The 13,296-nt window shown below is 48.5% G+C and overlaps 1 protein-coding gene across 9 annotated transcripts in view; it reads left to right on the forward strand.

Annotated features, from left to right (window-relative positions):
* PRRC2B (proline rich coiled-coil 2B) overlaps window positions 1–13,296 on the forward strand; it is a 46,638-nt gene that overhangs the window by 18,445 nt on the left and 14,897 nt on the right. For 6 of the 9 annotated variants that reach the window (XM_036394042.2, XM_036394050.2, XM_036394048.2 and 3 more), the window contains exons 6-19: window positions 138–281; window positions 898–1,139; window positions 1,517–1,638; window positions 2,106–2,248; window positions 2,837–2,927; window positions 3,325–3,517; window positions 3,885–4,203; window positions 4,825–5,018; window positions 7,416–7,620; window positions 8,355–8,574; window positions 9,191–11,257; window positions 11,388–11,587; window positions 12,262–12,407; window positions 12,860–13,001. In XM_036394042.2, coding sequence (XP_036249935.1) covers window positions 138–281; window positions 898–1,139; window positions 1,517–1,638; window positions 2,106–2,248; window positions 2,837–2,927; window positions 3,325–3,517; window positions 3,885–4,203; window positions 4,825–5,018; window positions 7,416–7,620; window positions 8,355–8,574; window positions 9,191–11,257; window positions 11,388–11,587; window positions 12,262–12,407; window positions 12,860–13,001 — 4,428 coding nt within the window. The remainder of the gene's footprint in view (window positions 1–137; window positions 282–897; window positions 1,140–1,516; window positions 1,639–2,105; window positions 2,249–2,836; window positions 2,928–3,324; window positions 3,518–3,884; window positions 4,204–4,824; window positions 5,019–7,415; window positions 7,621–8,354; window positions 8,575–9,190; window positions 11,258–11,387; window positions 11,588–12,261; window positions 12,408–12,859; window positions 13,002–13,296) is intronic. The other 3 variants (XM_036394047.2, XM_036394051.2, XM_036394049.2) reach the window with 2 other exon arrangements.

Raw genomic sequence — 13,296 nt, forward strand, 5'->3', positions numbered from 1 at the left:
TGCTGGTACTGTAGTAATTTGGGTTTAAATGTGCCAGAGGCCCAGGTTCCCAGGAAACACATTTCCAGGCTGATGTCATCAGGGAGTTGAAGCAGTGGAAAGATCTTCTCTGAGTCCCACACTTATTTGTCTGACAGGTTCAAGGGCCTCAAGCCGACTGTTATCCTTCTCTCCCGAGGAATTTCCGACGCTGAAAGCAGCTGGCGAGCAGGACAAGGTTGGCAAAGAAAAGGGCGCCTTAGATCCGTCGTATGGGCCAGGACCAAGCCTCCGCCCCCAGAGTGAGTGAAGGATTGTGTCTGTCTGCCTTATCCCAGCCCAGTAACCCCACTGACCCTGTTTTGTACCAAGAACTTCATCCTTACATTTCTTTTTCTCTTTTTATGAGCTTACACGTGTCAGGCTGCTTAGCAGATGATCACAGATTGGCATGTGGTGCTGATGTTCTGTGGTCCAGACAGCCAAGTATGGACTGTCATCTACTACACTGTTTAATAAAAATTGCTATGTGATTTTGCAAAACAGGCCCCTTCCCGTGCTGGGGGAGCCACAGTGAAATCAGTGTGTGGTGTAAAGAGGCTTCTCTTCCACTGTTTTTGCATCTAATTGGCCTTAATTCTGCAGGGTAAGGACTGTGGAGATGGGGAGCACTCTTGATAGGAGTTCAGGTTTATTGGCAAATAAGGACACCACTGGTGCAGCAATTACTTAGTAACAGCTGATGCTGCTCCTCTCTTAAGAAAATAAACACAGTTGGAAATTCTTCTTGATCCTTGATATTTTTCTACAACCTTGGGGTAATTAGGTCTTGACCAGAGTACTTGAGCTTTCGAGACTTTCTGGCAGAGTAGCTGCCTGCATTTACAAATATTAACATAATTATTACCTCCTTTGCAGATGTCACCAGTTGGAGGGAGGGCGGTGGGAGGAACGTCACCTCTGCCACATCTCTGACCGCCTCCCCTGCTGAGCTGGGCAGCAAGACCCCCAGCTCTGGAGACGGGGCCCCCTCCTCAGCGAGCGCCAGCGATGCCAAGGAGCCGTCTCTCCGCCCAGCTCAGCCCCTCCGCAAAGGGGCCTCGCAGTTCATGGGAAACGTCTACCAGCCTCCCACCTACCATGACATGCTGCCTGCTTTTGTGAGTGACCCTTCCTCCACACCTTTGTGATGCCCTTCACTTGTAAGATAAGGGGGGGAGTTGAAGGCAGCTGGGATGTGTTTTCTGGACTTCTGGTTGGCTTCCAGAGCTTGCTCAGGGATCCTTCTCTTGACATGTTTTTAGTCTGTGTAGCACAGCCTTGCTCAGCCCAAGGAGAAGTTGTCCAGTTGTCCTTTTCCCTCTGGAGCTGGAGAGGGAGCCATTAATTAGCACGTGGCCTGTGGGGCAGCCAGATGTGAAATGTTTGTTTCCCCTTTGTGCGGGTGCAGCTACCATGCACATGTTGTAACCCAATCTGGGTAAACCTTCCTGTGGCCAGGAGAAAAACCAGGCTGTTCTGCTTTGCCTCATTCCAGATGTGTCCACAACAGCCATCTGAGACCCCTGCATCGCTGGAGCGAGGGTCTTTCCCTGTTCCTCAGCTTCGGCTTGAGCCCCGGGTACCTTTCAGACAATTCCAGATGAATGACCAGGATGGGTAAGGCTGCCATCGCTTTCCCACTTGAGAGGCAGGTTCAGGGTGTGACATGAACCTTAAACTAGGCAAGAATTTGGGCCAAGGATGCAGTTCCATGTGTGAAGATGCAGGCACCAAAGGGGAACCCTGTTCTTTACCCAAAGCAGCAGAGCTTTTCTCCAGCTATAACAGCAGCTGAAATGCTGCAAGACTATGAGCATTGTGTGTCTGAAGAGCAGGCAGACATGGGAATTGGAGTGTGATCCTAGAGTGGAGGGGCTGCAGCTCTGATCTGTAAGTTCTAGGAAGTGGGTACCAGGTATACAAGGGGAAGAAACTGCTGGACAGGGAGAGAAACTTGGATGCATTGTATATAAGTGTATATAAGTATTGATGTGCATAGTAGAAAAGGACTGATTTGGTGTTACAAACTCAGCTCTGCATTCTTTGATTATCTTTTTGCTGACCAATTCTGTGTTTCCCTACAGAAAAGAGAACAGGCTCAGCCTGTCTCGCCCAACGCGCCCAGTTCGGCAGCAGCTGGAGCGAGTGCCCCGGCCCACCATCATCAATGCAGAGAACCTGAAGGGGCTGGATGAGCTGGACAATGATGCAGATGATGGATGGGCAGGTAAAGTGCCTTCGTGCTCTGGCTTTGTGTAGTTGTGAAATTGGTGTAAATGATGACACAATGGATCCTTCTGATCCTTCCATCACATTGTGCTCAAGGAAGTGGATCTGAAGACTCCTAAAATCTGAAAACACCAAGCACAGCAGGAGGGATAGTACTGTGGGTGCTGGGAAGGAGAATTAGTCCTGCCTGTTCAGTCATGGCATTCAGTATCCAATTGCACACAGTCTGGCTTGGCGACTGCCCTCTCATTTGCAGCCCCCACTCCCAGGCTGTTTGCTGCTCCTCCTCTGGGACCAGTCCAGCTGTTCACTAGTGTGTGTCCGCACTGCTCACATATTTCTTGCCTGATGTAGCTGAAGTTGTCCCTGCTCATTGAGAGAGGTTGGTAGATGACATTAAAGGTCCCTTCCAACCCAAGCTCTTCTGTGATTTCCAGGACCAGTGCTGGTCATTTGGCTTTGTGAGTAGTTCATGCCAAGCCTGTGTGTCCTGTAGTTTAGTGCTAAAGGGGGGCATAAGTTTTATCAGAACAAGGGGCCTGTTTCTCTCCTCTCATAAATCTCTTTTCCCTTGCTGCCTTCGTAGGCATTCATGATGAAGTGGATTATTCTGAGAAACTAAAGTTTAGTGAAGATGAAGAAGAAGAAGAAACTCTTAAAGATGGACGACAGAAGTGGTAAGAAGTCATTGTGTTTGCACCTGCAATTTACCTTTAGTAAAAGTGAGCAATACCAGGATCTTTAAAAACTTCTTCTAAATGTGGAGTCTTGATCCCCTCTGATTTGTTACTGTGACTTCATTGATTTTACTGGGCAGTGTTTGAGTGGTCTTCAAGGCTTTGTGTAGGTCTAGCAGCTGACTTAGAGTTTGCCAGGCTTTTTTCCTCGTCTTTTCTCACCTTTATCCTGCTGCACAATAGTGGAGTTGAACCTTCAGAGAAGCACATCACTTGTACTGGTGGTTTTTTTGTGGTCTTTCCTTTTTATTAGTCAGTTGCCTTTGCCACTTGATTAGGCTCCAAGTGCTTTTTGAAACAAGTAGCAGATGCGATAATAAAGCTGTTTATGTGACAGGAACAGCTGGGATCCCAGAAGGCAGCGACAGTTGTCCCTGAGCTCTGCAGACAGTGCAGATGTCAAGCACACCTTGGAGGAAGGAAAGAATTGGAATGATTCAGTTGCTTTGTCCCGGCCAGTCCGGAAAGCACAGGATTCACAGCAGCCTCCAAGGAAGCTGAATGGCTGGAGCTCTGCCTCAGAATACCAGGTAGGTTGAACTCATGAGGAGGAGCTGGAAGCCCATCACTGTCCATAAGAGGCCAGTTTAACATTTTACTGGAAATGGGATGCTGATGAATTTCTCTATTCTTAGTTTATATCCACCTGGAGAGAAATCTATCTGCATAGCACTTCCACTAGGGAAAAGAAATTGAAGCTGGTCCAGAACAGTGGGGTTGTCAGTGAGAAAATGGAGTTACTGAACCAATTATCAATAGCTCTTCCCAGTAACAGGGGGATTTGTGCTTGAGGATAGAGGGGAGGGAGTCAGAAGGAGATATTGTCACCACGGGATGCAGATCTCAAGATAGAGGCGTTGGTTGGATCACACTTCTGGAGGAATGTTTTTTCTCTAGCAGAAGCCCGCACTGGGAAGTGTTCTCAGACAGCAGTCCCTCGAGGATAAAGAAGAAAAGGTGCCTGTGAGACAGAAGTTTGTGCACTCTGAGATCTCTGAGGCTGTCGAGAGAGCCAGGAGGCGACGGGAGGAGGAGGAACGGCGAGCCAGGGAGGAGCGCCTGGCAGCCTGTGCTGCAAAGCTCAAGCAACTTGATCAGAAATGCAAACTGGCTCAGAAGAATGGGGAGACCCAGAAACACACAGAGAATGAAGATGTGCGACCTCCCAGCACAGAGAAAAACACTACACAAGAGAATGGCCATGCTTTCCGTAAAGGTACAGAAATACTGCCTGCCTCACCCTGTAAAAATTGCTTTTTTTGCTGTTGTGCTGATATTTTAGTTGGAGTGGAGGAGTTCCTGGGAGGGAGTGTTCAGAGGGTCCTTCAGCTGCCCTTGAGAGATCAGCTGCTGCTTGTATTCTGCATAGTATTTTGGGTTGTTGACAAAGGTTGATTAAATAAAAAAAGCTATTAAAACAAATGCAAACTTCAGTTGCCTTTATCTCTGCTCAGTGAGCTGTGCTAGCAGAGGGCTTGTTGGAATGGGCCTCATGGGCTTCTCATGATTGGATGATAATATTAAGTGCTCGTGGCCATAGATCAGAAAACCAGTAAGTGCTGCCAGGTTTAAGAACTAACGGGGAAAAGGACTTTCTCCCCAGTGCTTAAGCAGAAGGCTGATAGTAAAGGAGGATCTCAGAATTTATCATTAAAATAAGATGGACAAAACCCTCTCTAGGGCTGTCAAGGTAAAGGATGTTCTGTATAGGATTGTAGTAAGGTTCAGCCATGTGTTACAATCAGGACATGCCACCAGCTGTGTATGTTGTGTGGTGATGGTGCAATCGCAGCTCTGTCATGAGCAGGCTCTTGAAGGATTGTTTTCTTCTCTGCAGCAACCCCTGAGTTTCACACACAGGATGCTTCTGTTGGCTATCTGGAAGAGGAGAGTCCTGCTCCAGCAGCAGCAGCCCAAAGCAGCAGTGAGGAGGAGCTCAGAGAAGCTCCCTCGCCAGCACAAGAATTCAACAAATACCAGAAGTCTCTTCCCCCACGATTCCAGAGGCAGCAGCAGCAGCAACAGCAGCAGGTAAATGGCTCACAACCCACTTTCTGGACCCCCAGTAAACCATTGTCTTTGCTCAGTTCTCAACACCATCAGTCTTTGGGCTGGGAGGAGATAAATGGGGTTTTACCCTGGCCTTTTTCAGTACTTCTCATCTTGGAAATATCCTGGAAGTGCTCTCTGTGGGCTACATGGGTTTTCCTTGCACCCTATGATGGTCGAGCTGTTGTGGGTAGAGCTCTGCCAGGTTTGTCACTTGCCTGGGAGAAAAATACAGTGCTGTCAGAAATGTTCACTTGTCTTGCATGGTTGTCTGGGCATCTCCTGACAATTGGAGCTCTTAGGACTGTGTGGTTTGTGACAGAGCTCTGGTTTGCAAATGTTCATGAGCAGGAGAAGCTGTGGATGTTCCCACATCCAAAACCATGAGTGGCTCTCTTGGTGCTTGTGTAGGCCTGGCCCAGGGGAGGTTCTGTTCTTTGGGCTAGCCTTGAACCTGATGAACGTCTCTTTTTACTCTCTGGCACAAGATGAGCTGCTGTTCTTCAGCACTGCTGCAGTGCCTGAATACACAGCACAGGGGAAGGGGAAACCCTTGGGGTTCAGCTGCTTCCATTTCACTCGGTGCTTGCTGTGTCCTTACCATTGTAGGTATGGGCAGCCATTTGCTTGCCAGGGCAAACTGTGCTTAGTTTGGCAAGTTCCGGGACTGCTTCTGGACTTGGAGGGAGTTTGGGAGTGGCACACTTCTCATTCCACCTCCTGCCTTTGCAGAGGGGCTGATCCTTTGCTCAGCTCTCACATAATACCTACTTAGATTTTTTTTTTTTCTGGGAGGTTCTTTGAGATCATTGTTTTCTTTGCACTGTAAAAATGTTTGGTCTTAAATGTTTCATTTTTGTTGCATTGAAAACTCTTCTGGGGCACTGAGACCTCAGCTGAGCTGCTTTGTGCATCTTGGCTCTTGCCTGACCTTTCAGTGCTGTATGTGCCATACGTGCTGTGCAGCTCTGCTGCCAGATGCAGTGAGTCTCTGTAGGGCAGCAGAGCCAAACCAAGGGACAGAGTATTCAGGCTTCAGATAATGCAAAGTTAATTGCCATTCTTCATAAAATAACCACTTGAAATGGGATATCATCAATGCTGCTGCAGATCTTAGGGAAGAGCTCACAATTGGCTTTTGCTCAGTAATTGCTCTTTTATGGATGTTCCCTGTGCTCATTGCTCGGCAGTTGACATTTTCATGATTCAGATGTACAGCAGCAAATGCTGCCTAATGTTACTCTTGAAAAGAGCTGCTCTTAAACTAAAAAAATTGGATGTCTTTGCTGTCATGCTAATAATACCACAGGTCATCACTAGTGGAAGAACATGAAGTTTTATTTTATTTTCTCTTATCCTCTGTGATGTTAGTATGTATGAGGCAGTGCATGTTTTGGCTGGCTTGTATTGCTGCTTTGGTAGCTCCATGAAGAGAATAAAATGGAAAAGTGATGGTATTGTGAAGGCAATATTTTCTCTGAGGTACCAGAGGACTAGGTAATGTAGATATAATCTGCATTTATCAGAGCCTTCCTTGCTGTAATGATGTGTCAGATTCAGATTTAAAGGTGTCTCTTTTGCTCTGCAGTTGGGGATTGGCTTTTTTAATAAACAGTTCCAGTATCTGACACTGTTCTAAGCTTAGCAAAAAAATATGGTGGCACGTTTTGACAAGTAAGTAGATGCATTTGATGTTAATTGGAGCTGTTTAGTGTTTGAAAGCTTTCTTCAGTACACAAAACTCCTTTCAAATATATATTATTTTTGGACCTTCAGCAAAAGTTAAATGTCAAATCAAATTAGCATCATGGCAGTCCTCAGCTAAAGGAAGGTGGACTGGCTGTGTGGGAGATGGGGAAACAACCTGCAAGTGCCAGCCTGTCTCTGAAGGATGCCCAGGAAACACTGTAAAATATTAATAGCTCTCTTAATGTGATTTAGGTTGTTTTTATCTAATCTGTTAAGCTGACAGGGGTGGAACTAATATATCTACACACTAAATAAATTAGAGATGCATTTCCTGGAAAATGTAACATCTCCTGAAGTATTTGGTTCCAGTTAGGAAGTGGTGTTTGACAGGAAGCTGTCCTGTATTCATTCAGGAGCGTTGAGAAGATGCAAATGGTGGTCTTAAAGCTGATCCCTTGTGTTTGGCCACATAGGCTGGCCCACAGTGGTGTGGTAGCCTGGCTGCTCTGGTATTACAGAATAACAACTGCCAGATTCCCAGCTGGGAGTGAATTAGCCCTGTCTGCCCCACCCTCCCATCTGATCAGAGATTGATCCTTTGGTGGCGCGTGTTTTCCTTTGGCTGACCAGCACCCCAGTGTGATTCCTGGCCCCACAGCCATGTCCAATGGCCCATGGTGTTCCCTGCAGGAGCAGCTGTACAAGATGCAGCACTGGCAGCAGCAGGTCTATCCTCCCCCGTCGCACTCCCATCCCCAGCGGCCGTTCTACCCGCCGCACCCGCAGATGCTCGGCTTCGACCCCCGCTGGATGATGATGCCGTCCTACATGGACCCTCGCATGGCCCCGAGCCGCACCCCCGTGGATTTCTACCCTTCAGCCCTTCACCCTTCAGGTGAGCTGTTGCCAGTGTTTATCTTGGCTGTTGAGTTGGTTCATATCTGGAGATTTGCTGTGTTGTCTTAACCTCTGTCCAGACTTTGCGTTCTGGCTGGCATCCCTTCTCTGGGGGTGAGAAAGCTGGTTGCAGTGGGAAGTGGTGGGAGACTGGGAGGGAAGACATGAAGACATGTGTCTGTCCATTCTCTGCACTGCAGTGGGAGACATTCCCTGACTGCTTTCTGACCTTAGTGGATGTGACTGATCTTGCCCCTTGGAGGAAAGGGTAGCAGATCCACTGATCTTGCCTGTTGGAGGAGAGGGATGAGTTTTGCAGTTACTGTAATAATGTAAACTCTTAATAGACCCCTTTTAGGCAGTGTGATGGACAAACCCTCTAGTTCCTGAACTGTGCACTTTGCACCTTCCTATATTGTCCTAGTCTTCAGAGGTGTGAGTGTAAACATCAGGATGTATAAATCATTCCCTGGAGTTGGTGGATTGCTTGATCCCAAGCCAGTGATGCTGTGTAGTGTCTGTGTGGGCTGGGCTGTGAGAGCTGTCATCTTCTGTATCACTCCAGGTGTATTTCCCAGCTGTGCATTTTCCAAGCACAGGCTTTACAAGGGAGGTTTCCATGGCTGCAGCCGCCTGCTGCCTGAGAAGGAAGGGGAGTCAAGCTAGGAGATTGTTAAATTCTTCTTGTCTGTGAAATCCTGGTGCTAATGGCATGAACTCTGTTGTGAGCAGGAATTATGAAGCCCATGATTCAGCAGGACTCCATCAGTGGGAGCAGCTGTCGGTCTGAAGATCAGAACTGTCAGGCAGGGCAGGCAGAGAGGAAGACTGCTCCCTTGGATCCTGTGCCAGTGTGGGGCCAGGACAGCTACACACCCCTGCAGAGCAAAGCATACTCCCTGTCACATCAGAAACAGGCTGACAACATGAGCATGGAGGGGCTGCATGCCAGGTGAGTGCAGAATTCCCCTGTCCTCATGCATGCTGGGATGGGAGGTGCTGCTGTAAGCCATCTGCTGAAAAGCAGGTGTAGAGCTGGCCTGAAAGATGTCTGTGAACAGGCCCAGGTTCTGATCTGGGAGCACTCTTACATTCCTGAGTGTTTTAGCTGGTTTGCACAGAGCTTTTGAGCTATCTGGCCAGCTTGGAGCCTGTTTGGAGGGAGAGGAGGACTTGTCACCTACATGGGAAGGTATAAAAAGCCATGAGTCAAAAAATCTGATGATTGCTACTTTGTCTCCTACTTTGTTTGGACATTCTAAAGCAAATTCTTTGTTTTCAGATCTCCACATCATTGGAGGTTAAATCTCCCTTAATTTCTTAAGTTTGCTGCCCATCATAGGAACTGTTTTTCTTTATCATGTATTGATTTAGCAAACCAGGCAGTACAGCCTGGGGCCACAGCAGCTTTGCCCAGCATTTTGGTATTTATCAATTTATCAATTGCCTCATGGTTTACCATAAACTGCAGTTTATTTCTTTTCACCTCTTGTGTCTAGCCTGGGCCCTTGGTTTTCTGCTATGCTCTGCATTACCTGACTTTCCTTTGTTGTTTGTTCTGTTCTCAGGAATGAAAGTTACTCTGCTTCTGGAAGGCCGGAGAGTCTGAGCACTCAGCGAGATCTCTTTGAGGAGAGAAGGGAGGAGTATTTGAATGCTTTTGACAAGAAGGCCCAAGCAGACTTTGACAGCTGCCTGTCCTCTCAGAGGATAGGCCAGGATCTCTTGTTCCAGCACCAGGAGAGTGTGCAGGAAGCCTGTCCTGCTGGCAGCCGCCATACGAACCTGAGGTGTTCACCCCTGGAACCTGATTTTATCCAAGCAGAGAAGAAGCCTGAATATAACGGTTGGGATATCAGCCACCATCAGAAACCTGCAGAGACAGCAGCAGAAGTTGCTGAAGAAGTACCCCGGGATGAGCAGTCCTTCAGTGCTGACCCCTGGAAGAAAGAAGGAGCCAATCCCAAGCAGGCCACTGAAGAGACACCAGAGTGGGCTCCTGAGAGCCGCAGCACCAGCGGGCAGCCCCAGGAGCAAATGGGGAGGACACGGCGGTCAGGCCCCATTAAAAAGCCAGTCCTGAAAGCCCTCAAGGTGGAAGAGAAGGAGAAGGAGATGGAGAAGGTTAAACTGGAGGGAGAGGACAGCTCACGCCCGCTGAAGGAGAAGGCAGCTGTTCAGAAGGTAGAAAATGAGTCAGATGACTCTGCTGCCTTGCTCAACTCCACGCGTTACCTGCTGGATGACAAAGGTTCTTCCCAAACCAGCCTTGCACGAGAGGCTGAGAAATCCCAAGAGGAAGAAGAGGAGGAGGAGGAAGAAGAGAAGCCAGAAAGAACCTGGGAGAACAAACTATCCAGAGAAAGCAGCGATCTCCCTCCCACAAAAAGAAACAACTGGATCTTCATCGATGAGGAGCAAGCCTTTGGTGGGAGAGGTCAAGGGCGTGGGCGAGGGAGAGGCTTCAGAGAGTTCACTTTCAGAGGCCGAGGCACGGTTGTGAGCAGCAGGGGGGTCTACAACAACAACAACAACCAGAGGAGCAGCCGGGGCCGAGGGCTCCGGGAGTTCAACCAGCCAGAGGACTTCCCCAGGGGCAAGCCAAGGCGCCGGATTGCCAGTGAGACACACAGTGAGGGCTCAGAGTATGAGGAGCTCCCCAAGCGTCGCCGGCAGAGGGGCTCGGAGAACAGCAATGAAGGCTCTGTGCTGGACAGAGAGGACAGTGATTTGAAAAAGGGAGACTTCAAAGAGTCTTGGAGGTCCAACAAAATCTATTCAGATGATCACAATAGCCTGGATCCTAAGATGAGGGCTCCAAGAGCCTTTGGGAGATCACTGCCACCGAGGCTGAGCAACTCTGGCTATGGGCGAAGAGGGTTCATGGAGAAGCCCACCCAGTGGCAGGGCAGGAGTGGGGGAGGAGGGTGGCAAGAGTACAGCCACTCGTCTCCATCAGACACTTTTGGGAGCAGGCAGCAGTCTGACAGGGACTACATTCAGGATTCTTACAAACACACGGATTCCTTCTCCAGCCGGGTTTTTGATGAGAGTCATCTGGATGACAAAAGGCACTTTTTCCAGGAGGATTACTCAGCAGATCAGGAGAACATTGAGAACAGGCCCTTCAGGAGGCGGCGTCCTCCCCGCCAGGACAAACCCCCACGGTTCAGACGCCTCAGGCAGGAGAGGGAATCAGTTGGGCAGTGGAACCCTGAGGAGGGGGGCCCTAATCTGCTGCCCAGCCAGTGGCCAGGCAGACCCAAACTGGGCACTGCAGAGAAGAGCAGCATCTCGGGCAGACGCTCTCCTGAGCTGTCCTACCAGAACTCTTCAGACCATGCCAACGAGGAGTGGGAGACAGCGTCTGAGAGCAGCGACTTCAGCGAGCGGCGGGAGAGAAGAGATGGAGCTCCAGAGAGTGAGGGCCAGCTGGAAGGTGGCCTCAGCACTGGGAGCTTGGGAGAGAAGAGGGAACTGGCAAAGAGGAGCTTCTCAAGCCAGAGGCCGCTGGTGGACAGGCAGAGCCGCAAGGCTGAGCCAGCAGGGTTTGCAGAGCAGTCTGTCAGGACTGGTGTGGGAGCAGCTTCCAGATATGAGAGCCAGCAGAATGGGACCCTGATAAAGAGCAAAAGGTAAAGTTGTTTTCTGATCTGTGATATATGCAGATGTTGGAGTGGACATACACCCCATGCATTTTCTTCTTGTCATTCCTATTCTCGTTCTACTGACAAAACTAAATCCTTTCCCTTCTTTCTTGTGTAGGTCTACAGAAGAAGGAGGAGGCCTTGGCAACACCAGTGGTGGGAGCAGCCACTCCATTTATAGCTTGGATAGGGCCTCCCATGTGAACTCAGAGAGTGCTGAGGGGCCAGGTAAAAAGCCAGAGAAGGAGCACAAATCCACTGCACAAAGAGCAAGTGAGAAGGGAGAGGCCTTGTCACAGTTTGAACTGAGTTATGGAAGTGAGTATCTTGATTCATTTGTTTCTTTAAGAGGATAACATATTATGGCTGACTGATTAAAGCCAGGTTGATGCAATCCAGTGTAATTTTTAATATCAGGTTAGGGGCTTTTTTTCCATTTATTTATAGAAACAAGGAAATTCTTGTGTATCTAAATAGAAAAATGGAAACTAAAATTGTTGTTGTTAAATTTTAAACACAAACTTTTCAGTGAGATCTGACAGTGTCTCTAATGTTTCTTCTATAGAAAGTTTGTATTTAGGGAAAATATTTCTGTATTTCTCTCTAAGATGCTAATGTATTTAGGCTTGAAATTTATGTTGTGTGAAGGAAGTTGAGAGAGGATCCAGAGTGGGGAATTGGAGGCTGAGCTAATGGCAAGGAGGCAAGAAATTAGTATCTCTGAAAAGAGAATTACCTGAGTTATCACACATCTCCTCTGGCTGAAGTGTGCTCATCTTGAAACAGAGGAGACAGCAAAGTCCTGCAAGATAAAGTGGCTGGTAGATGTCAGCAGACTACATTCTTTTATTTTCTAAATGTAGCTGCTATGTTGCTAGGTGAACTTATTGTGGCATGGATCCTCTTTGGAGTGCACTGTTTAAATTACTGCAGTTATAAAGCTTTATATGCACACACATGTGCACTGTGTTCTCTCTGTGTGCTTTGTTCAGGTACCATCATTGATAATCGGGTGTCGAACACAGCAGAAGAGAATGAAGTTGGTTCCATGGCAGGGGAAGGTTTCATTGAGGTTCTCACTAAAAAGCAGCGTCGTTTGCTGGAAGAGGAGCGAAGGAAGAAGGAACAGGCTGCTCAGGTGAGGAATGGCAGGCAGAAAAGTTGGACCTGTTACATGGTTTGGATTGCAGTCAGAGAAACAGGGCCCCAGAAAGTGTTTGTATGAACAGAAAAAGGTACAGTTGACAGTGCCAAAATAGTACAGATCTGTATTGGGCCCCAGAATTGTATTTAGGGCCGCTGGTATGAAAAGGAGAGTTTGATTTCTGACTATTCTTGGCTTGCAGCAAAATTGGCAATTGGGAGTTAAGTTTCTAGGGTGGTCTTCATCCAAAGCAGTTTGGCTCTCTAAGCCAGCTGCTGACTCTTTGGTGGGATATTGGGCAGCAGGAGCGGTGCAAAGCAGGATGACTTTGCACTCTGGCTCTGTTGTTGCCAGAAGAAAACCTCACACTGCAAAAAGCAGCTCTTGCAGCCTTGTTAGCCTGGGGGGAACCTCCCAGCCTGACACCTGTGCCTTTCCTGTCGCAGGCACCAGCCAAGGCCCGCGTCCTTCAGTCGCGCATTCCTCCACGATTCGCTAAGAAGCAGAACAGCCTGTGCTTGGAGCAGGGTGATGTAACAGTGTCTGGAAACAGCCTGGGCACAGAGATCTGGGAGAGCAACAGCCCAGGTAGGCTTGGGTCTGTTTGTTCCAAAGGGTTTCACAGAGCTGGAGTCCTCTGGGGTGTGCAGCAAGGATGGGGTCCGTGGTTCAGAGGAGACAACCCTCTCCTGTCTGATGGTGGGAGTGGGAGGGGAGCTGGCAGACATGTGGAGCAGCCTCTGTTCTAAGCTCTACTGTTCAGCCATCCTGCTCCTGTTGCTGGCCATGTCAGTCTCCTAATCTGCTTCTTGGGTCTTTGTTTCACATCAAGTTACTACAATACAGCATTTTATAGCTGCTTGGGCTGGATCTACTTTTTCTT

Source organism: Molothrus ater, chromosome 20 (assembly GCF_012460135.2).
Source record: "Molothrus ater isolate BHLD 08-10-18 breed brown headed cowbird chromosome 20, BPBGC_Mater_1.1, whole genome shotgun sequence".
NCBI lineage: Eukaryota > Metazoa > Chordata > Aves > Passeriformes > Icteridae > Molothrus > Molothrus ater.